Genomic DNA, 25,216 nt, shown 5'->3' on the forward strand with positions numbered 1-25,216 from the left:
AGCTTTTACTATCTTACCTGAAAACACAATCCAGCCCTCCCTTGCTCCTAAGATGAATATTCCTGTGGGGTATCCAATGCATTTCTGCCAGAGAAGTGAGAAGAGGAATCTGCCAGAAGAAGGCACTTCTACAAAAGGAATCAGAAACAGAGAAAGGATAGTATTTTTGATTGGTGAATGCAACAGAAAAGCTGAAGCTATCCTGCACTAGAGTTTTGATGCATTGACATAGTTATCAGGGCTTTTTCTGCTCCATAAGTGTTTTCTCTATCTGCCTTCCCTTGGATACATAAAGTCTTGGACAGCACTTAGTAAAGTCCAACAACATCCCAAATCCATCAAACTTTACTGAGCCAACCAAAATGCACAAAATACATGTTGCAGGCTTTTGAAGCTCCACTGCCTTCTTCATGAAACAAACATGTTAAAAATCATACAGGAGGGAAAAATAATGAAGACGTTAATCACTAGCCTGCATTTTGTCAAGATGCAGCCATTCCCAATTTTAGTATCTTTAAAAGGAAGCTAAACAGCTACTGAGTGGGGATGCTTTAGCCGGAGATTTTGCACTGAGCAGGAGTTGGACCCATTGACAAACCCTACGATTACAGTCTTGGATATGGCTTATTTCTTAGTGGGTTGAAGCAATCAAGACTTTGTATAAAGTATTATCCATTCAACTGAGAAAATACATGTTCACAGAAAATACCAGCCTTGTTTTCTTTGTAATAGGCATGCCATTTTTCAGTTGATGTTTAATAATTTTAATTCCCTGTTCTTGTTTTTCCAAAAAAAAACAGCTCATGTTGCTGAAATATATGAGCAGGCTTTGACTTCTCAGTTGAAGAATCCATCAGGAGAGGCACTCACAAAGAAAACTGAGGAATATTGGCAGCAATTCCAGTAAGTGTTCAGTGTGGTAAGAGGTTTTCATAAATCATGCCACTGACTTAGTAACTTTCTGTGTGATAGAGGGAGTGGGGGGCATAAAATAACACAGTTCTGTCTTCCAGATAGTTTATTTCAATGTTAGCTTTAATCCAACGTTTGGTGTAACCAATGAGAGGTCCAGAAGTCTTTCTTGCTGACCGGGCACACAGATTATTTGGTGCTTGCGGTGACTGCAGAGAAATTAAAATTCCACTGGTCTGACACCTGTATTTATAAGGAAGATTTTCAGTCCATTGAGCTGCTGAGATACCAAACAACAACAGGTGTAAATGGACAAAAGGGCCCCTCATATTTTTATTTCTGTTCGCAATTTCTACAAATGTCTGGACCTCACTTCTTTTTGCTATTGTGATAATTGTTATCAAATAATTGCAGCCAATGTGCCACACTAAAAAACAACTCAACATGTTTAACAAAAACTGTTCCATCTCTGTTGATTTTCTTGTTCTTGTTCTTGTTGTCTTTCTTCAAGTCATTTCTGACTTTTGGTAACCCTAAGGCCATAAACTCATCACAATGTTTCTTGGCAGATTTGCTCCAAAGGGCTTTGACTTTGTCTTTGCCTTCCTCTGAAAGAGTGTGACTTGCCCAGTGGGTTTCTATGGCTCAGCAGGGATTCAAACCCTGGTCTCCAGACTCCTGGTCTCAGATCACACTGACTCATCCCATTTCTAAGAAAGGCTAATTTGTTTGGCTTTTTTGATGTAACTTATTTTAGGGTGGATTCTTTTCTTTTTGGCATGTAGCTGACAATGAAAAATAGCTTAAGAAAAGTAATCACAATTTTTTTATTAATACAGGCATTGCATTTATTTAACTTTATAGAGGCAAGTCTGATTTAGACTTGCACAAACAACACTCAGCAGCATCTCATTTGAGGAATGGCAGCTGACAGGTCATATAAACCCTAAGCCTCCAATGTTTTATTGTTCATGGTTGCACACATGCACATCATGATTATTGTGTGAGCTTTCCTTGCGTCAGACTTTAGTAAATTCAGATCCATTGTGCACCAATCAGTCCAGGTTTTTTTTTTAAACCAAAAAAACTTTATTGAATACATGTAGTCAGTAATTCACCAGCCAGTGTTTAAGCCAAAACTACCCCCCATAACCAAGCAGTATATTAAAACCCAAAAATCTAAATACACCAACCCCATTTGGCGCCAAAACTAGTACACACCTCCAATTCTCATAGCCTAGTTCTCCTACAAACTGACTCTCCTTTAAAACATTCTCACCAACACTATCTCTTCTAGCCTCAGGCATTTCCACTATCCAGCCCCTTCTCACAGAACCAGACACCAACACATCCCCCTCATACACACATTCCAGACATATCGTTCCCAAAACTGTTCTGGCAAGCTGCACCCCTCCCATCCTCTCTATGCCAACTAGCTACCCACCATCCCCTATGCCACAACAACTATTAGTCGACCCATCAGCCCCAATAGCAACAGCAACCAAGCATATACTTCTATTGTTTGAACACCAACTCTACTCCCTCCATTAATCACATATGCAGAACCCTGACAAAAACCATGCCTTCATGGTTCTGCTTAATAAGACGAAGTAAAAGGAGAAGAAAAGAACAGATCAAGGCCTATAAAGGAGCTTGGCAGAAGATTAAAAGACACAGTAGCAGCAGAAGGAATGCTGTATCTGAGGAATATTGTGATGGCTCCAGTTTACAGCCATTGTGGGACCTCACAGAGAGTGTAATCTCAGAAAAGCAATTAGTTTTGTAACATTGGGTAGTCTTGCAAGAGGCCACTTCATAGGAGATTTGGACAGATTGGGCCCAGCTTCTTTAGGGTGCTGGCTACCTACCACCTAGCCACTGTCCCTGTTCAGTTATCCCTGGGCTATTGCTGGTAAAGAAGGAATGTTTTCATATCATTGTGGCATATTTTCTCACTTTCCCTGGGGACTACTCACAGGATATGTGGAGAGGTGGGATAATGTCAGATCATTTCTGAATATGTTGGACTGTAAATATTGTTGGGCAACTTTCTGGATCTTATGTCATGAGTGGCAAGGCTTAAAGTGAGTGGAGGGAGACCTGAACAATAAAAGGTTTAGGAATATGGGCACAGAAAGGGTAGGCAAGGTCCTTTGGAGCTGATGTATGGATTTGGGGCAACATGGGGCAGCCTCTTGGGTCTAGCCCTTTTCTTTCTCCCATACGTTGGAAAGAGATGGCTGGGGTATGAGTGTGGGGCAGGCTGGTCCTGTAAAATGTAGTGAACCTGAAAGGGTGGCTGGACCAGCTCTGCAGGCACAGAAGGTCTCCCCTGCTCACCTTCATACTAGGCAATGCTTCTTGCAAATAAAGTCGTACCCAGCTCTTATGCTGATGCAATGGCCACTGTAGAAATCATTAGACATAAATGTGTAAATGTTAAATGTTTCATGTTTTTATTGTAATTTCATTGCTAATATTAATAGCTATTTATTTCATAGTAATAATTTCAATAATGCAACAGGAACATGGTTTAAAATCTTTAATTTCAAAAACAATATCATGTTTTCTGATATATTGTGTTTTGTGATTATTTTCCCCCTTTCTTTCATGCAGGCAGGAAGGGGCTATGCAGGTATCCCTCTGGCAGATCAAGTTAGCACAAACCAGGTAACAGTGTGTATTAACCATGAGTGTTGTTAACTTTAGCGTGTGATTCAGAAGCTCCTGACTGAAAACTGTTGTAGCAACTAGATGTTTTTCTGATGTCTCTATGTCCTAATAAGGCTCTAGTGTTGTATCTATAGAGCCGTTCCTGAAACCTCCATGTCCCTGAGACCTCTAGGCATCTGGAGGTCCTCCAGTGCTACTCGGTGGTCAACTTCTGCCAGAAATATAGTGTGCACATGTTAAACAGAGTGTGGTGGAGTCTCCGTCCTTGGAGGTCTTTAAACAGAGGCTGGATGGCCATCTATTGGGGATGCTTGGATTGTGTTTTCCTGGATGGCAGGGTGTTGGACTGGATGGCCATTGTGGTCTCTTCCAGTTCTATGATTGTTTGAGAAGTGACTAACTGATGTAAATCCTGAAAAAAATATCTGAAAAAGACAGAGTAGGGGCTTGTTATGTTTTTCCCAATCACTGTGACACGGTATCCTGTCATGGGTTATTGGTTAGGATAGTTTGGGTTGTAGAAGGTATAGTGATGCTATAACTGGGGAATTTGATATTATTGTTGCAGAAACAGTTGCAGGTTAGTTTTTGGGAAGGCAGTAGACATGTGATATTACCAAAGCTTCAAGGTCATTCTCCTGGAAAGGAATGAGAAGGAAAGAGAATGGGCTGGTATGGGGGCTAAGTGTGAAAGGGTTTATATGCTTGTGTTTAGGTCTTTGAAGCCGATTCTGGCAAACATTTGTCTACTGTGCTGAGCTGCTCAATAAATCCTTTTGGTTCATCCATGAAGCATGTTTATTGAGTTAGTTAGAGAAAGAGTCATCACAGACTGCCTAGAAAGGTATTCTTGATGGATTTTTGCAGCCTTGGTTTTTGTTTGTTTGTTTTGTTTTGTTTTGTTTTGTTTTGTTTCTGTTTGTTTGTTTTGCAATATTTCATCTTACGGAGAAAATCAATGACAGTTTTTCTCCTGGAGGTGAGGCTCTGCGGAAAGCACCAGCTGCGATAATTGTTCAAGTTGTTTTTATTGTCTGAGATCTGTAAAGAATGGGCAGAATATAAACATTTAAATAAATACATTGTCTTTCAGAAGGTCAGTATTTTAGAACTAAATCCACACGTTTCCCAATCTGTCTTAGAAGTTCCTCCTAATGTTGAGGTGTTCCTGCAGCTTGCATCCATTGCTCCGGGTCCTAGTCTCTGCAGCAGCAGAAAACAAGCTAGCTACCTCCTCAGTGTGACATCGAAGGCTTTCATGGCTGGCATCCATGGTTTTTTTGTGGGGGTTTTGGGCTATGTGGCCATTTTCTAGAAAATTTTCTTCTTGACGTTTCGCCAGCATCTGTGGCCTTCATCTGAAGGGTCTGGAAACCATGCCATATGAGGAGCAACTGAGGAAGCTGGGGATGTTTAGCCTGGAGAAGAGAAGGTTACGAGGTGATATGATAGCACTGTTTAAATACTTGAAGGGATGTCACATTGGTTTTTTGTGGGGTTTTGTGGATTTTTCAGGCTATGTGGCCACAGATGCTGGAGAAACGACAGGAAGAAAATTTTCTAGAACATGGTTTCCCCCGTCCAGGGTTTGTGTCAGCAGTGGAAATTTTCCCCTCAACCTTGAGTTAAAAGTTCCCCTCATCCAGCCCTGAAAGTAGCCTTTCATATTCTCTTTTTCCCTTATTGTATTATCATTCAATCTCACTAAAGGGAGAAAATTCTCCCTAGTTTACAGCCAATATCCATTGCAGGAAGAGGGGGTCCTAAAATCACCAGTCTTTCTCACTGCTGGCCATTTGCCTCTCCTGTTTTTCCCCAGGTGTAGATTCTAGCATGATCAATATCCCCTCTCAATAAACCAACCTATTATTACAGCACTATATCATCATATCATTATTGTATCATATCATCATGACAGAACCATGCATATGGGTCTGACAAGATGCAGGAGTTGGGTTCAGAGTTGGTGCTTGCTACAATCAGTACAAAACAGTTTGACAGAAGCTGGGCCAAAACTAACAAAATGAATTTCAGCAGGGAGAAATGTAGAATATTACACTTGGGTGGTAAAAAATGACATACACATGTATAAGATGTGTGACACCTGGCTTAATGCCAGTGCACCTAGATGTCCCAGTAGACCACAGGCTGATTATTAGTCAACAGTGTGATGCAGCAGCAGGAAAAAAAAGCCAATGGCTCCATTAATAGAAGTATAGAGTCTAGAGCAAGGAAAGTAATAGTGCCTCTCTATTCTACTTTGGTCAAGCCTCACCTGGAACACTGTGTCCAGTTCTGGCCATCACAATTCAAAAAGGACATTGAGAAGCTGGTGGTGGATGTCCAAAATGGTGAAAGGTCTGGAAACCATAAAGCGCTATGAGGAGCGCCTTAGGGAGCTGGGTATGTTTAGCCCGCGGAAGAGACAGTTAAGGGTAACATGATAGCCCTGTTTAAATATGTTTAGCAAATTGGATTGAATGATCGTCACATCCCTAGTCATGAGCATGCAAGAATTCCTGAATAAATTACTGGGATATAATGTCAAATTCTTATATCAGTACAGTATATCATATTTTCCCTATCTATAAAAACTTTTTAGGCAGGAAGTTGAGGACGGAAAGAAGTGTCTTTTGAAGATGAGGGAGAAAGAGATCTGCCCTTATTTCAAATCAGAATTTGGCATGAAATTTCTGCAGAAAGAGGTAAAAATTTGGTTGTTGGAGCTTTGAAAATATGGTCCAGTACCAGTATCTCATTTTGACCATCAAGGGGTGTTTTTAAGTAGGGATGTAAAATCACTTGTCTTAAGTTTTAGTCCATTTCTCTGCATCCCTCCTGCATTTTCTTCTCATGCTCATTTCAAGACTTTTTTTCTTCCCACAAGGAAAATAGTATATTTTCACTAATCTTTCCTAAGATTATGCACATTTTCTTAATATACACACTTCTATCCAGTTTCCCATTGATTCAACTGTGTGTGTTTGTATTTTAAAGCATGTATATTTTAACTGTGTTTTTAATTATATATAATTGAAAATGGGCATGGGGAAGCTGATGTTTGTAGCCTATGTGTGATGTTGGGCATTAGATAATCACAACATATTCACACACTTTTTAAAAATAGTCTTGTAAAACATGACTTCATTAAATTCACACACATACAAAAATGATGCAAATTCCTTTTCCACCCCTACTTACAAATTGTTTCTGTGTCTTCTCATTTGTGAGAACCAACAATTCTGATTCCCAATGCTCAGTCCATCAAGCTTTATAGGTGAAACAAAAGGCTTTTATTGCAGACCTCAGAAACAGCAACTAACAGTATCACGTCTTGGGAAGAAGAACTAAAGATCCACACACACCCCACAATATAATAAAGGCAGTTGAACCAATAAACTCCGCCCCAATACTTCAGCCCATTACCATGACAATTTTCAAACAGTTCCCCATCTCCCACCTATATTGTAACAGTTAAACCGTTTCAGCAAACAGTGTCTTGACACTTTAACCCCTGCAATGTCCCCCACCAAATACAAATCAGAACATAGTCATACTCCAACATAAACAAAATATGGCAGATTCAATAGATTCTGACATCTTTACTGAAACACATGGAAGGTTGGTCTACTTTGAAGCTGAAAATAGAACTGTTGGTCAGTCACTACCACGCTGGGACAATAGCATGAACCAACTGCAATGTAGAATGTCATAGTGAGTAAATGTTCCAAAATGTGACCATAAAATCTCCATAAACATACAGTGGACCCTTGTTATACGCTGGTTCCAAGATCCCCCATGTATAACAAAATCTGTGTATGCTCAAGTCCCATTAAATATAATGACATAGCAAAATGGTGTCGCTTATAAAAAATGGAAAATCAAGGTAAATTTATACTTTTCTTGAACATTTTCAAACCGTGGATGCTTGAATCTGTGTATAACAAGGGACGACTGTAATTTTAGAGTTTCTCTCCTTTTGGTAAATATCTCAAGGTCTGCTCACAGCACGGTGGGCTCAAGGTTTGTTCTCTGCTGCCCCAGAGAACCAGGTCTAGTGGTTTTAGGTTGCAGGAGGGTAGTTGATTGTGATTGAACATTAAAATAAACTTTGTGACATTAAGAGTAGTTTGGCAATGGAACCAATTGCCTTACAGCAAATGGGGTCTCTTTCTCTGGACGATTTCCAAAAGAGTGTGGGGATGCTTCTGCTGGAGTTCCTGCACTGAGCTAAGGGTTGGATTCAGTGAAGCCCCTTCCAACTCCGTGATTCTATGATTCCATGGACTGGAAGGACTTGGATTATATGAGTATCCTGTATTTCATGCAAGAAAATATTTTATTGTGATTTGACCATTATGTTTGCATCCTACAGCCACTCACAGGTATGTAGTTCCCATTGAGCTAAGCCATTTTCTTTCTTTCTTTTCTTTCTCTACATCAAGAATCATAGCAAACCCATATAGACTTGTTTTAGAGAAATAACATTTTTTTGTTAGAAATGATATTTCCTTCTTTCTTGTTTCTTATTAAAGTTGCCTGATGTTGAACATCTTTCAAAAATGCTCCCTCCATTTCCAAGAAAAGAACAGAAGGAACCAATTTTAAACACAATTATAGACTCTACTGAAAAGAGAATCATTCAGTGTAACAGTATTTCAGGTAACCTTTATTGGATTTATGAGGTGCTGCATGGTGATGCTAAGAATGAAATTTTACTCTTATCATCATTGTTTGTGGCATTGTTTGCAAGTCCACCACATTTCGTCGCACCACTAGGGCACCCACAGAAAATATCACAGGAGGATAGTGCCTCCCCACCCTGGAATCAGGTAAAGTTAAATGGAACTCAAGGATCAATTTTCCTTTCTTCTCTCCCATGCTAACATGCTCTCTGTTTCTTCCTTTTGTGTTATCATATCTTATCATAATTTTCCTTCTGGTTTGAAAATCTTACGTTCATTGTCCTGGAGTCTCACAACCAAAATGATCTAAATACACAGTGTTAGAAACTGACTGAATTCATCCTGTCTTCTATTCTATCTTCACAAGGAATATCTAGGAGATCAGTGTCCCTGGTGTCTAGTAATATTTGTTATCTAGAAGGAGATCTTTTATTAGCTTCTTACTAGTCTTTTCAGTAAACCTAGACCTTCTGGATGCAAATCCCATGATTAGGTATGTACTGTGCATATTACATATATAAAACATTATGACCTGCAAGTAGAATGCCTACTAGTCAGGGTGGGTGAAATTCCCAAGAGGTCTGTACAAAAATAACAGGAATTGTTGGTAAACTATGCTGTGTGCATAGCTCCCATAAATTCAAATTGCATGTACACACAGAGTTTGCCATATAAACTATTTTATTTTCTAGAAGATCAAGACCATTCAGCCAGAGACAACCATGCAGAAGATCTCTGCCATAACTCACTGATCTCTTCTTCACTCTGTGCTGCAATCTACCCAGATCTTTCTGCAACAGGTAAAAGCATAGAGCTTGTAAATAAACTGTCATGATTTTACTGTTTATTAATTTCTTTTCCAGTAGTCAAAGTATAATGAAGTTACATTATGGAATATACCTTTACTCTTTTTTCAGTGTAATTGTAACATTTGAAGTTACTTCTATAAACTTGGATCCATGCATGATCTTAGAATTACTTTCTAATGTGGCTTGCTGCTGGAAATAGTGTGATATGTCAGGGGAGTTGCCCCTCTCCTTCTACTATTTTGCACTCATAGTCCTAGCCATGAATCTAATTCTCCTTGTGAGTATGGGGCTGGAACAGCAGAATACTGTTGGATAATAACAGGCATCACCTCCTTCCTCCAAGACTCTGTCCTTGCTCCCCAGCCCACAACCCTCCAAAAGCCACCCCAGTAAGCAAAATCTTCATGGCCCCCATCCGAGTTAGTGAAAGACTGGCTGAGAATACAAGGAACCCTAATACTCATTCCATTACTTCAGTTACCTTGCATCTACATTCACCTTCTCTGCAATTTCACAGGGGTAAAATAATATGATACCATCTTTATTTTGAAAGAGTCTTACAGTTTCATATGGGCCAGAAATTTATTTTCATAGTTTTCTTTCCAAGCTCTCAATCTGAATTTGAGATTAAATTACACTCCCTAGATATTCAAAGAGCTTTTGCATTTTATATTGGCCAGAATCAAGCATGAGATGTCATCTGTGGTGATAGCCTGAAAACAGGTGTGCCAGGGATCCCTAAAGTATTCCAAATGGCTGGCTGGGACTATTAGGCTTTCCCGGGAGACAGCTCACACATCTTTTATTAGAAGCCATTCCACCAGAGTAGTGTCTTCCTGTCAGAACCATGCATGCATGCATAGAGTCTGTCAGAGTTCTGAATATGTGGCCAAAAGATAGGAATGGTTTGGGAGATGTTTTCTTTTCAAATAATGAACTATGCTATATGCTTGCTTGCTTGGGACTGATGGGTAGTCTAATAGTTGTTGTGGCTTATGTGTAAGTTGGCATAGGGGGGAGGGGATATGTGCAGCTGGTTAGGATAGTTTTGGGAACAGTAGGTTTGGAGTATGTAAGATGCGGGCTGCATCAGGTTGGTGTCTGATAGTGACGAAAAGGAGGGTGGATGGTGGAAATGCCTGAGTCTGAAAAAGACAGAGTTGGTGAGAAGGTTGAGGAGGGGGGCTGGCTAGCGGGGGGGGAGAAGGTATGGGAATTGGAGGTGGGCGCTAGATTTGGCGCCGAATGGAGTGGGGTTGGAGTTTGGATTTTTGGGGTTTTAATGTATTGCTTGGCTGTTGAGGGGCAGTTCTGGCTTAAACACTGACTGGTAAATTTCTGACTATGTGTATTCAATAAAGTTCTCTGCTGTTTCACACACTGGACTCTTTGATGCACATCGATTCTGAGTTTGCTCAAGTCTGACACTTCCTCAGCAACCTTTCTGGTGTGCCTCTGCTTGACATCTATAAAACAGTAACTTCAGTGTTTTTCAGCGCTGAACAGATTTGAGGGAGACATAAGGTGCATGCTTTAGCCTTCTATTTGCTCATATGTTTAGGTCACAGAGATGATAGAGAAGAACGAATTTCTTTTCTTTTCTCCCCCCCCCCCCCCTGTAAATGTGGTTCTAGGAGTGGTCACATCTGAGGTCATACATCCCGCCCAACCCTACCACAAAAAATATAGGAAGGTTCAAAAATAGGTATAGGCGAGCTCAGAACCCAGTAAAAATGTTCCCAGGTGATCCCTCAAAGGAATCACCAGTATCCTCAGGCAATGTGTTCATCTGCTGTCTTCAAATCCCACAATACTCACTTCAGAAGCTTGTACAGAGTCAGCATTCAGCACAAGAAATCTTCTCTTTTCAACAGATGCAGAAACAAGTGAAAATAGATTAGAGATTCTTTTCCAGCCGAAACTCCAGTCTCTTCTGGTGGATGCTACAGGATCTCCAAGGAAAGGGAAGGTGAAACTGCCCTCATTCATACAGGCAGGCAAGCCACAGTCCATACCCAAGCAAAAGGTAAGTAGAATTATCTACACACTTCTACCCTGAACCATTAATTCAAACTGTAGAAAAGTTTATGCATTTCCTAATCTCAGGCCAGAAATTCTGTTTTTCATTTCACCTCAACATTAGGAGGAACTTCCTGACAGTAAAGGCTGTTTGACAGTGCAACACAGGGCCTTATCACACGTGGGGGGTTTGCAGCTCAGATCTGCAGTCACTCCTGTTTTAACAACGCAAAACGTGATGTTTTTTCACACCAGATATGCAGTCACTCCTGTCTAGCAATGCGAATTCACATTAAAATGTTTTACCACGCCTGGTTGCCTTTCCATTGCCCTTCCAAATCGAGTAGGAAGCGGAGTCAGTTCGATTCCAAGCAAGTCATGTGATGCGGATTCAAGCAAAGCGTGGTGAGTGCATATTGTATTACCACACCAGAGGGTTCAACTATTCGAATTGGCACCCTTGCGCATGCTCAGTGGGGCTCTGGACGCTGTCATCCTTCATCGGGATGAAGCAGCAGTCAGGAGGTGATGGGAATAGGTCGGAGGAGATCACTAGGGCCAGGATCAGGATGAAAGAGCAGGCAGGAGATGATGGAATAGGTCACAGGGGGTCACTGGGGGCTAGATCGGAGTGATGAAAGAGGCAGGGGATCGGGGTGATCTTTCACACCAGACCTAATCGGAGTGAAATTGAAGCGAGCTTGGAACTGGTTTTTGGTGAATTCGCTTGTTACTGAATTCACCTAAAACAGCAGTCACTGCGGATTGCATTAGATTGACTGCAGAAGCGCCTCGGAATGACCCCCCCATAGAAAGCAAACCAGGTGTGATAAAACATCACGTTTTAATGTGAATTCGCATCCCAGACCAGGAGTGCAAAAAACCTCATGTGATAAACGCCACACTCCCTCGGAGAGCAGTGGAGTCTCTTTCCATGGAGGTCTTTAAACAGAGACTTGATGGCCATCTGTCGGGGATGCTTTGAATGTGATTTCCTGCATGGCAGGGGGTTGGACTGGATGGCCCTTGTGGTCTCTTCCAACTCTATGATTCTATCCCACATTGTAAAGCTATTTCAGAATGCTGTGTTGTGATATAACACACAACTAGTTTAGCACACGTCTATTCACATTATTAACTGTGCATTTCTATCCACATAAAATGTTGCATTCCATGGAGAACATAGCCTGCAAGAGGATGTTTGCTTGATAAGGGAGGATCTACATATTGACTAAGTGAATTATAATCCTATCAAGTTGCCTTCAAAGTTGTCTTTAAAAATATTTTTATCTTGTCACCTTACTTTATAACCTATATTTGGCCTTTCTAATCAGTCCTTCCTGTTTATGAAGGTTGAAGGTCCTGTTTCTGGCAAAGTACGTTCGTGCTGTGTTGCAGCAGCTTCCCAGCAACTATCAGGTTTCCTTCTCATCCCACCTAAGGTCATGTTTGGGGTTCTCAAGGAGGGCTGCACTTACGTAGCCACAGTTGTCTTGAAGAACACTGGTATTGACTTCTGCAGGTATGCATGTACTATCAATAAATTGCAAACTTCTCTCAGCTGAAAGGTCACTTAGCATGCTCTGTATTTTCATAAGAACAACATACCAAAATATTTTTATGCATGCCGATTGGAGATTTCCATATCTACCACATGGTTGCTGATAGACATCTAAGTGCATTTCCATTCACTTCAGTAAAAAGATAAGGAGACGAAAGCTGAGAAGAGTATTTAACTGATTAATGACATTTAATGAATGTCCATATTTAACCTACATAATATCTGGGAAATATTAGGCAGACAAAAAGAAAAAGGAGGATAGAGGAGAAGCAGTTGAGTGCTCGTTCAACAATTGGTTGGTGGGTCACACAGTCTTTGTGAGAGTGGTGCAAGCGGCACACTAGAGAGGGACTGTCACCTCACCAACCATCTAGGTAACATCTCAAGGCTCATACCTTGATAGACAGTGCCGCAGCCACAGATCATGACATTGCCTTCAGGAAATGAGCCTCCTAGAAAGACAGAACTAGGTAGGATCCTTTTAATGATAAGCATACCTGTCAGCCAAAACATCAGAGGGAAGGGGGAGGGCTCCAAACCTTTTCGTTGGGGAGACAGAAAGGATGTTTGGCAGTTCGTTCATTGGGAATTCAACTTGGATAAATGTTAATGCACCCATCATAGGTTTGAGCATGGCTGTGAATTTTGCCCTCAGTCCCACTCCGAGCCATCCTGCTCTCGTACCCACAGTGGGCAGCATCCCTTTCAGCTGGGCTGCCCCCATGTGGCAGCCAGCAGCCAAAAGGAAGGAGGAGCCAGCATGGGAGGTGCCAAGGAAGAGCCACAAAATCGGGAGAGGGCCAGGGACAAAGCACATGCACCCATGTGGCTGGCCACTTTGCTCTCATTACTACAGTTTTCCCAACAAAAAAGCCTCCCTTTTCCTTGGGGAGGGGTTTGCACACAGTTTCAGAATACCTGCAGTTGGTCCTCAGGATGTAATTGAATCAGGTAACCTGAAGTCAGCTTCCAAGTTATCCAAAGTGCTAGTACAAAAGATAGCTAAAGGGTGCAAGGCAGGGCAGATGTCAGGTCCATTCTCCAAGCCACCTTTCAGCAATCTGAGAATGTTGCCATGGATAGTGTTTCCCAAGAAGGCCCCAAGAGAGTATGGGATTATCCATCATCTGTCCTACCCCAGAGGAGCATCAGTCAATGATGCTGCCCTTTCAGAACTTTTCTCAGCCCACTGTGTTTCTTTTGACCAGGCAGTCTGCCTCATTCGGACATGTATCCCAGGGGCTCTCATAGCAAAATGCCATATACAGTCAGCTTTCAGGCTTCTACCAGTTCACCCATATGCTTTCTGTTTCTTGGGTTTCAAGAAACCAGGGCCATGCCGATGGGGTGTTCAGTCAGTTGTGCCACATTTGAGACATTCAGCACATTCTTGGAATGGGCAGCCAAGTCCTAGGTACCTATTACCCATTAGCTGGATGATTTCTTGATGATATACAAGGCTGGCACAGAGTTGCAGGCATTGGCCAATTAGTTAGGTGTCCCACTAGCACCTAACTAAAGTCCCACCTCTTCCTTGGTTTATTTAGGCATGTCAGATGGTAACAGTGTGCTGCCTGCCACTGACAAGTTAGCAGTGCCAAGGAAGAGGCTCACAGGTCTGTTATTTTGCAACAAGGCAATGTTCAAGGAAGTGCAGGAGTTGCTGGGGCACCTCACCTTTGCATGCAGGCTGGTAGCCCCAGGGTGGGTCTTCTGCACTGGCTAGTCAGAATCATAGCAGAAGTCAAGGCTCCTCACCATTGCATCAGGATTACCAGAGAGGTGAGGGCAGACATGGAGGCATGGTTGAAGTTCTTGGAGTGTTACAGTGGGCTCCCCCTGTACTAGGCCCATTGGGACCTGGATTTGGGGTACAGGTACATTCAATTTATATTATACATGTATAGTTATGATATGTTATTCCTGGTACAGTATAATATGAGGGTTGTGATATTTTGGGGAATATACACAAGTAGTTATCTAGGTTTATTGAACAGATATATAGAGTGTGCATTAGATTGATAATCATATAGGCAGTCAAATATGTGCTATTTTATATGTTTAAAACAAATTGTTAACTACATAGGTTTAGACAGCTTCAGAAAGAGCTTGAAATAATTGGGCCTGGTAAAGGAATGTAAAGGAGTATTTCCCCCTACCTTTGCAGTTCTAAAAACTGCAATGACTTTGTTATCACTAAGGATGGTTATAGATCATAGATTCGTACAACTAAGCTAAGCCTTCCTGGGAAAGCAGAAAATGCAACTGAAGTGCCTATTGTTTTGAAAACTATACAATGTTTAGCCTGCCAATTGTATGGGATGGAGCTAATTACTTTCAAATGCCTTTATTAGATGTGTATGTTATTGTTTCTTCAGTTCTGTCCAAAGATGCAGTACTGGTAACTTCTAATCCTCTAGGACTCCTACAATAAACAGTTTTCTGATCCATCCACAGAAGCCTGATTGACTGTGTCTGGAGAGGGGGGAGTTCACCAAGTTCTGACAACTTTCTTCTTTGATCTTCTTTAGTAATTGTTCCAAGTCTGTGATGTTCTCCACCAGTATTATAGTGTCATCCATATATCTTAGATTGTTGTTGTTCTTTCCTCCTGTCTTCACTCCTTCTTCTTCTAAGTCTAGTTGTTGAACAGTTGCATTCATAGTTCTGGTTTTGTTCCCTGTCTCCCTTTTCTTTTGCTGCTCTTCTTTCCTTAACTGCTTGAAGCATTTCATCTGTTATCTGTTATCTATTATCTCTTCTATTTCATTTCGGTCACCTGTTGCGTCTTTCTGCATTCTTCTTTGTGGCAGAATGAGAGTGGAAGAAAATGTAGAATGTTAGAGTAGGTGAAATAGAAGGGAAAGAGAATAGAAAGGAGGAATGGAGTGTGGAAGGAAGGAGAAATGCAATTAGTGGAAGGTGTTAGAAGGGAAGATGAGGAATGTAAAATGGGAAGAGGAGCAGAAAATAGAAGGGCAGGTAGGTAGTAAGGGACATTAATAAATGGAAGGTTGATGAATACTAGCTTTGATATACACAATAATACAATCGTATGTAATGAGTGTGGGGGGAAATTAGATTTTAATTTTAATATGTTTTATGAGGAATTGATTAAAGATGAATTATACTAACTTTTTTGTTTTCCACCTTTAGCCTTATTTTATTGGATAATATGTATTGTGGAATTCTTTAATAATGAAGAGTGTGTTGTATGTTATGATGTTTTAATTAATAAAATTTATTTTAAAAAATTAAAAAAAAAGAATTTAAAATATGTAACAGTAAATTTGCCAAGCTCTTGCTAGCATTTAAAATGGACTGGTGGTGGTGTTTGTGCTGGCTTAGCTGCTATCCATACATGCCAGCTGCTGCTCCCAATCTCCTCCACCTCTGTCCATTCTCTGATCAATCTTTAGTCTTTAACCTCCTTATCCCATTCAGTCAATCATAATATTTTTGTGTTGTTTAAAGGTATATTACACCAACATCCCCAGATCTAGAAGTGAGCATCTGATCTTTGTGGAGTCATTTGATTAACTTGCACCTGAGTGGATATTTCAAGCACCTGAAAAGCCTCCATGACTGCTATATTACTGTGTACTGTGGGGGACTTTGTGGACCTTGCAAACACTGGAAAGCCCTCTTAGTCCATATTTTTTCCATGTAATTTCTGTCTCTTGTACCAATTTTTTTGTTAAAGAAATAATGTCCCTTAATTGAGGTATTCCTGTACTATAGAAGAACAGGATGATTGAGAAAAAGATCAGAATAGATATGGTCCTCCAGTCTGTTTTTTCTCCCTTCCTCCTTCCTACATGTTACATAAAAAAAGCCAGAAAGTGCTACCATATGATAAAGGGATGTTGAAAACTTCTTGGCAATGAGGAAAGCAAATGATATTATGACTGTGATATTTTCATATCTCCCTAGCCCAGTCACAAAGAGAAATCTAAATCTGTCTGTTCCTTGGCAGGTTTCGAGTGAAACAACCACCCCCCTGCACTGGATTGCGAGTGAGCTACATCCCGGGGCCTGTAAGTGACCGAGGGGGGTTGTTTTTCACGCTCCATAGTCCTCACATGCCTATGGTGGGTTCCCAGCATTGAAGAGCAGGAAGAGAAGAAGGTCTAAGCTTGGAGTCATGAAATACTGTGATAAAGTCATTCTCAGAAGTTATTTCATTTCATGTGATTAGTTTGATTGAGGAGCAACCTACTTACTGTTTTCTAGCATAATAACTAGTCTTGTGAATAATGAAAATGTGGTTCCCCTGTGAGCCAGTACATTACATTGAGATGAAGGCCAACGCCCAGCACTTTATACACATCAGAGTATAAAAACAAATCCCCCAACTAATTGGCATTGGCAGTGCACTGACCACTTTTCACGCTTAAAAGAAACAATCACAGATAGTTGATTCCTCCAAAGTCCTGGAGGTTTTATCTTCAGTTATAATATGTACAATATAATACACATATATATACACACACATGCACACACATTCCTCTTTGACTTTCAATCAACTTCAAAGTCTGCTTCACAGCACCAAACCTAGTCCACACATAGTCACAGCAATAACCTGCTTCTCCAACAAAAGCTCACAACCAACCAAACATTCCAACTATCAGCTGTCATCTGACCAGTCCCCTGGTTCACTAATGTAGAAAGTTGGATGTGAGTCATCATTCAGTCAATCAAAATATTTTTTCTGTTGTTTAAAAGTATATTGCACCAAGATCCCCAGGTCTGGAAAATAATTTTAAAATATTTGCAATACTGATTATTCGTTGTAGTCTTTTTATAGCAAAAAACTGGTGAACAAAAAATAAATAAATAAATCTAAGACAAACTAGCTGGAATAAAAGCACATTTTATTGGCCAGTACTACCAGGTGCTGCAGCCACAAGGTTGGGAGTTTGATCCCAGGGCTCTAAGGTTGACTCAGCCTTCCATCCTTTTGTAGGTCGGTAAAAGGAATACCTACTGTAGCTTATTGGGGGCAATTGGCTAAAATATTGTAAGCCGTTTAGAGAGTGCTGAGTTCACTATTAAGTGGTATAGAAATGTATATGCTATTGCTATTTTCTATGGAAAAAGGAAACATACTATACAGTATTTGTAATTTCTCTCAGAGCTGAAGAGAAACCTTATAGTGAGAAATCTAATCAAACATATTGCAAACAACTAAATCAGTAAATTTTCTGGAAATTTAGAAGCTATAAAAGAGGATATTTTTCTAGTTTTATGCAGAGCAGATAAAAATTTTCAGAAAAAATGAAATTAGCATCCTTGACAGATTGAAAGTTATTTTGAGCCCATACAGCTAGGCCAAAATAAAGTTGCTTCGGGTCACTTTGGAGGTATGCTGTTTAAATGATGCATGCGTCCTAAGAGGCCAGAAGCCGCACAAAAGCCACGCTCCAGTCCTAACCACTAAGCCAGTGCTAAATGTGCTAGATTTCATCCTGTTTATCCTAATTTCCATCATAAGAGAATAAAAGATATCCCCCTTCAGCAGAAGTTATGGGCTACAGCTGCTACTGGTCTTGGTCAACATATTTGAAGAGTGTCTGGCTGGGAAAGCTAGTGTAGACAAATTAAGCAAAAATCCAACATTAAATGAAAAATAGTAAATGGTGTAAATCTCAAGGTGCTGTTGACCTCAAGATTCTTCAGCAATATTTTTTCCTCTTACTTTGAGTACTAAGTATTAGATTGCGGGGGGTGTCTAACTTTGCTCATGGTACATGATCTGTCCTTATCTGTTTTTTCTAGGTAGCTGCTGGACTGCAAACTGAGCTGGAAATTGAGATTTATGCTATGGCTATCGGAGTGGAAGGAGATGAGGGCTGTGGGGAAGTTTTTCATAGGATTGAAATTTACACAGAAAATGAAACTCTCTTCCTTCCTGTGGAAGCAAATATCCTTTACTGCTTTTCTCTTTAATTATTTGTGGAGGACAAATTCCCATGATGGCTGCAAAAGAACCTCACTTCTCTCTAGCCCAGTTATTTCAAAAACTCTTATTCTGCCTTCCTAAGACAGCATAGAGCATAACTATAATACTTAACATAATCATTAAACTAAATTATATCAAAATATACCATTAAAAGCACAGCACTTAAATTACAGGTGACCAATATGATGTAGCAGATTGGAATGAACCAATATGATGTAGTAGACTGGAATAAAAGCCTGTAACGTTGAGGCCATATCTATCTCCCATTCCTTTATTGAGTATATATAATAACTTCGTATTGTTTTAAGTCTGTCATTTTCCCAAATATAAAAGCAACATTTGAAAAGAACTTTATAACCAAGACTATACAAGACCGTAATATCCTAGTAGTAGCACAATATAATTGCTACCCCTATATTCCCAGCAGCATACCAAGTGTCTAGAGGGGAGCATCAAACTGAACTACAGAACATTTACTTAACACATGGCAAAGCCACTGACACTAAACATAATATTTCTGCTGTAGTGCTGCTCTTATATCAGGGAGAGAAATTACCTGTCCTTGCACAGTGATAGTAGAATCAATGTATGGCAAGAATCCTCATGGATGGTCGCAGGGAAGAGCCATGCCACATGCAGCATGGAAACAGCCACCCCTTTGGGAGGAGAACACGTGGACGCCCAGAAAAAAACTAGCATTCCTAGCATAGCTGCTTACCAGCTCTGCAACGGAAAAGAAGGCATATGTGGAGACACTGATACACTGCTCTGCAAAAGTTCTAAACAACCTGAATTAGGAGCCATTACCCCTATTATTGTTTGATTTTTATTTACTTTATTTGTATGCTGCCTTTCTCCCAGGTTTTCGCCCAAGGTGGCTCCCATAAATCTGTGCTTATGGAGAAAGGGAAACCATAAGACAAATATCACTGAAATTGCATGCAAAACAATAATATTGTTATTGCACTATTTACATTATTATTTTTATCCCGTTTTTTCTCCAAGGAGAACCGTATGTTCTCTATATTATTTTCAATATTTTTTCAACCCTGACAGATTAAGAAAAAGGATTTGGCAGCCATTCTTTATGCTGGAGCAGTAGCCACATGAAATCCTGCCAATCAGTGGTCCCCTCCAGTTGACTGGGTAGGCCTGCCAGAAGAGATACGTCTTTAATGCTGTTTTGAATTCAGTCAGTATTTTCTGGTAGGTCATTCCACAGTCTGGGGGCAGCAGACAAAAATGTCCTCTGGGAAATGGTTGCCAGTCTAGACTTTGCCGGTTGAAGCTAACATTTCCCACAGGACCTGAGTGTACGAGGCAGATTGTATGAGAGGAGGTGATCCCTTACATAACCTGGACCCAAACCATTTAGGGCTTTAAAGGTAATAACTAACACTTTGTACTTTGCCCAGAAACTGATTAGCAGCCAATAGAGCGATTTTAAGATCGGTGTCAAGTGATCAGTCCTGCATGTACTGATCACGCCTGGATTAGTCTGGCAGTATATACAAATGATTTAAGCTTTCCCTTTTGTTAGGATGAAGTAATCCCTGGTGAATTGTATAGTGCCATGGTGCCAAACATATGGCATGCATGCATGGTGTCAAACCTATGGCAAGCTATTTTGGAGGGTGTGTGGAGAGACGGGAGAGAGGAGGAGGAGGAGGAACAGGCACATGCCTGTTCCTTCTGTTCCCCTGCCCTCCCATGCTTTTAGCTGCCTCTCCGAAGACAACTAAAGGCTCGGGAGGGCAGGGTAAGAGGAGGAACAAATGCACTCCTGTTCTTCCTCTTCTCTGCCCTCCTGGACCTTTAGCTGTCTCCACAGAAGTCCAGCCCCTGGAAGGCAGAGGTCCCACAGCTTCTTTTGCCACAAGGAAAGCCACTTCTTTTTACACTAGGAAAAGGTCAGACTGGAATGTGGCATGTAGTTGCCACGGCCCCAATCTAGCAAGGAAAGAGGCACTGAGATGCCGCTCCAAAGCAGCGGTCCATTTCGCCCTGAGTCTTTATTATACCAACTCCATTCTTAGATAGGAAAGGTACTGAGGGAACTATTCTAATCTAGCTACATCTCTAGCATGGTCTGGGAGAAGAGAGGATGAGAAGGAGCAGAAGTTTCCCTGAGAGTATCAATTTACATCACAGAGGGATTAGGATAGGTAGACAGAGAGGGAAGTCACTGTAAGTCATTCAAGCTATCTAATCTTATCACTACTCCCCACTCTGAGGCTTTAATTCTTTCAGTGCAGAGCATTGTTGCATTTCTCAATGACACATGCACAAGTTCACAAGAGTCATCTCTTGTAGAGCTTGGTCAGGGGCTTGGTAAGGGCATGTTTTCTGTTGGGCAATATTCCAGTTTGATAAGCCCTTGTTCATGTGCATGCCTTACAAAGTGATACTGCGTTTCAACATGCTTAATCTTAGGATTTATCTTTTCTGCCTGAGAGAACTTTATGCATGCTTGGTTGTCTTTGTATATCTCTATTGGAGTTGGCACTTTTATTCCAAAAGCTAATAGCAACATGTGTAGCCAGTTTCGTTGTTTACGTGTTTCTGAGGCCGAGACATATTCAGCTTCTATAGAGGAAGTTGCGACTGTCTTCTGCTTCTGTGTTGTCCAGTCAGTCATTCCATTTCCATAGAAGAATAAGTATCCACTTGTAGATTTTCAATCCATGACATCATTGGCCCAATATACATCTACGTATCCAGTCAGTTTAGGATTGCTGGTTGCTTGCAGTTGAGGTTTTAAATGCGCAGTTCCTTTCAAGTATTTGGCTACTCTCTTTATTGCATTCCAGTCACACTCAGTTAGTGAGTGAGGGACTGGGCACACCAGTCACACTCAGTTGGTGAGTGAGGGACTGAAGGGGTGGCCTGCAACCGCCTCCATCTTCACCAGATTGGGACTGTGGCAACCACACTGTGGCAAAAAGCGGCTCCTTTTTGCACCCTGGAAAGGGTATGCTAGCCGCTGGTGCACAACTTTTACACACTCCTTTGGTGCTGCATCATGTGGATGCAGCACCAGAGGAGTGCCGTGATGTCGCACGCCATGTGGAGTGGCACATGGCATTGCACCAGCATGGGGGCAGAGTCAGGGCATGCGTCAGATGGACGCCATGCCATGACTCTGCCCGCAGGCCAGCCTTAATGGCCAGTCTGCACAGCCTGTTAATTTTTCTGTACAAAATTCCAAAACCTGCTGAAATATCTGCCAATATATCTGGTCTTGTTGTTTTGATTATGTACAAAAGCTTTCCAATGGCTTCTCTATACTGGCTGTTGTCTGGTAATGCTTCATTTTTATGGTGTGCTTCCAGTAGTTGGTCTCCATAAGAGTGATAACTGGATGTGCCTCAGTAGTTCTACTATCTTTTGCTTTTGGTTAAGAAGGTAACTTCCATCTTCTTCACTTTCAGTTTGTATTCCAAGATAATATGAGATGTCTCCTAATCATTTCACTTCTACTTCCTTGTTTAAATGATCTATAATTTCATTACAGTCTTCTCTTGCCTCACAAGAAACAATCAAGTCATCAGCATAGGTCAAGATAAATGTCCACTTGTTGTCTTTGTATTTTGAGTAGAGGCATCTATCAGACTCAAGGAGCATCTTATTCAGTTTCTCGTTCTATGTTCTGGCTGCTTGTTTGTCTTCAAAGCCTGGAGGTTGCTCCATATAAATGTGTTCAGATACATCTCTATGAAGAAATGCAGTTTTTCATGTTAGATGTTCATCATACATCTTTCTTGCTGCTACAATACTTCAGAGTGTTCTTACAGTAGTGTGTTGTACATTAGCTATTCCTCCTAATTTGGTGTCATCTGCTTAGCTGTTCCTCCTAATTTGTTGTCATCTTTGGTGTCATCCATCCTTAACATGTTTTTACCAGTTTTAACAGGCAACATCTATGAAGACAGACCAGCAAACTATCCTCAGGGGGGGAAGGCCTCCACCATCCGGCTGGTTTCAACAAGTCCAATATCTCATTTTCGGGTTATACTACCTCACAAGATTCCTGGTTAATGTAAGTAAATACACTGAATAATAAATACAATGAAGCATGAAAATGCTATATTCTCATTCTCTACATTCTATAAAAATCTGTATAAGAACATAATCTTCTGCTCTCCTTAAACCAATTCTAAAAAAGCATACAGCTGCAGTCTCAGGCTCTGAGGTTTGGCGAACAGGCTTGGAAAACAGGGGTGTTTTGCGTGGGTGTTTAGCTGGGGAGTTTGAGGGGGAATCCCAGAGTTCTCTTTCACTGTCTATTTAAGACTACTGAACATAGACAGTGAAGGAGGTGCTTTGTCAGGGTTGCTTTGATCGGCAGGGGGTTGGGTTTGATGTCCCTTAAAGTCTCTCCCAACTCTATGATTCCTTTTAAGTAATTTTAAGTGGGCAAAACATCACAGTGCTTTCTCAGCATTTGGATTCTTTTGAATTAAGATCCTTTGTATACCAATTAATTCATGTGATCCACTGCTAATCAAATTGCTGTATTTCTCTCTGAATACAGAGATAAAAGCACTAGTAAAAATCTTTGGCCTAGATTTCTTCATAATTTTCCTGGTTCAGACTCTTTATTTCAGTCTACTAGAAATTTGGCATTTTCACTATTATTCTTTTGCATGTTTGCCACATTGTCCTAGAGATATCTATAAACAAATTAAGTTCATATCCTGATATATTTTGCCCTTATACTTATTTTGTTTTGCAGAACAGCAAGCCTGGAGCAGTGCCTTCAATATTATGACAGCCATACGATGCAAGCTTCTCATCTCACAGAAATGTTAAAATCACATTTTTTCCATTTTAATAAAAGTTATACTTTGATTTCTTTACTAGTATTTATGTAGCATTTACTAATATTCAGACTAGGACTCTAGGGAACTTTTATGCAGATACCCACTTCAGCCATGGAAAACCACTGGGCGACCAACAGGCAAGTCTGTCAGTGTAAAAGGAAGCCAGAGACAAACCACCAGTTAGCATTGACTTGAAGGAAAACAACAAGCAATTCACCTATTGCACTGATACAAATTGTAACACAGGAGTAAGCAACTTTTGAAGGTTCAGTGGCTATGTCTGGCCATCCTCTTCATGGGCCATATACTCCCATGTAATAGGCTGCACTGCTTTTTTATTTCTGTTTGTCTCATTTAAGTTTTTTGAACTGTGGAGATGTATTGCAGATTAGTATGTTTGCTCTGGGAAGGGAGCCATAAGGGAAAAGATACGATAAGAGAAAGATAAGATGAAGGTAATAGCCATCTAATAATCATAATCATAATCTTGATAGTATAAGGTTACTAATGCCAGCAAACCACTTTCACACCTGTAAGCAAAAAAATGAAACACCAGTAGGTTGGAAAAGAAAATAAACCTCAATATGCACAATGGCTTGCCTCAGACACTCTTTTGAATGCATGAGAGAGCAGAGAAGGAGAAACTAAATGAAGGCTGAAGACTGTATAAAATATAAACCCTTTGAGCAACTGTATAAAATATAAACCCTTTGCTTGTGGCAAAACTGGTCCATCTCTACTGCTGTTGCTAAGTAATTGCTGACAACCTGAACTCCTGTATATGGTAAGATATTCCTTTTTTTTTAATGAAGCTTGTTATTTAATGAACATTCAACCAAATGCCAGTTCATAGATAAGGTTAAACAGACACACTAGAAGAGGGGGTGAAATAACAGAGGTATAAGATTGTGTCCAGACTGATCCAAGAACTATGTAAGCTGTTATTAAAATTGCACATTTATATGTGCTATTTGTGTTACTAGAATAAATCTTAGTACAAAAGATTCAACTTGTTCTCCTGTTAATTTCCTGAGACCCAGTGCTTACCCATTCTCTTGGAAAAAGGGAAGGCTATTGGTTCTCTGTGTTCATTTTGCTGGGGTGAGTTCTCAGACTTTTAAAATTGTGAGCCATTTCTCTGGGTCACTGGGAGGAGGAGCTAAAAGCCTAATTCTACATAGCTCCTAGCAGAGGCGCATGCCTAAAGGTGCACAAATTTTCCTTCTATTTTTTTTATAGTCAAGGAGGTTTTACATTACAGAGGAGAAGGTGATCTAGGAAGAGTGTTGGAGAGGAGCTCCTTTAATTTTCAATCTTCCTTAAAGTTTTTTCCTTAAGGGGCTTGTGGGGACTTGTATTTAGAGGAAGTGCGTCAGAGACTTGCCTCTGGAAGGAGCTAGTAGCCAGGAGCTCTGTACATAACTAGAGTCCCAGTTGATTGAGCTCTTTAACAGAGTTTGGGGACAAAGGCCAGGCCCACAGGGGTTCTTTACACTGGTGTTTAACAGGGGAAGCCCACAGTCTTCTTTCAGTGCCTCCTTAAGACTTTTCAGTATGGACACTGAGGGACCTGCTGCAGTCACTTGCAACACTTGTGGGATGTTTGTCTTCTTGTCTAGGGATGTGGGGAACTTCACATGCACCAAGTGCAAGTTGGTGGCCCTCTTGGAAGAGAAGGTCCAGCAGCTGGCGGCCCAAGTAACTACACTTCAGCATCTTAGGGAACAAGAGGTTCTCCTGACTACAACAGACAGGATGGTCTTGGATGGGAA

General features: G+C 40.8%; 1 protein-coding gene across 3 annotated transcripts in view; it reads left to right on the forward strand.

Moving 5' to 3' along the window:
- SPAG17 (sperm associated antigen 17) overlaps positions 1 to 24,365 on the forward strand; it is a 169,525-nt gene extending 145,160 nt beyond the window's left edge. For 2 of the 3 annotated variants that reach the window (XM_089488980.1, XM_089488981.1), the window contains 11 exons: positions 801 to 903; positions 3,529 to 3,582; positions 6,188 to 6,290; positions 8,121 to 8,247; positions 8,963 to 9,070; positions 10,954 to 11,105; positions 12,451 to 12,620; positions 16,636 to 16,696; positions 18,438 to 18,582; positions 22,523 to 22,660; positions 23,357 to 24,365. In XM_089488980.1, the coding sequence (XP_089345106.1) occupies positions 801 to 903; positions 3,529 to 3,582; positions 6,188 to 6,290; positions 8,121 to 8,247; positions 8,963 to 9,070; positions 10,954 to 11,105; positions 12,451 to 12,620; positions 16,636 to 16,696; positions 18,438 to 18,582; positions 22,523 to 22,659 (1,160 nt within the window). In that variant the 3' untranslated portion in view covers position 22,660; positions 23,357 to 24,365. Of the gene's footprint in view, positions 1 to 800; positions 904 to 3,528; positions 3,583 to 6,187; positions 6,291 to 8,120; positions 8,248 to 8,962; positions 9,071 to 10,953; positions 11,106 to 12,450; positions 12,621 to 16,635; positions 16,697 to 18,437; positions 18,583 to 22,522; positions 22,661 to 23,356 lie in introns of those variants that run through there. The other variant, XR_016275138.1, reaches the window with a different exon arrangement.
- The last annotated feature ends 851 nt before the right edge of the window (positions 24,366 to 25,216 follow it).

The sequence above is a fragment of the Sceloporus occidentalis genome, unplaced genomic scaffold (genome assembly GCF_023333645.1).
Source record: "Sceloporus occidentalis isolate IW3139 unplaced genomic scaffold, rSceOcc1.0.p SCAF_1, whole genome shotgun sequence".
Taxonomy (NCBI): domain Eukaryota; kingdom Metazoa; phylum Chordata; class Lepidosauria; order Squamata; family Phrynosomatidae; genus Sceloporus; species Sceloporus occidentalis.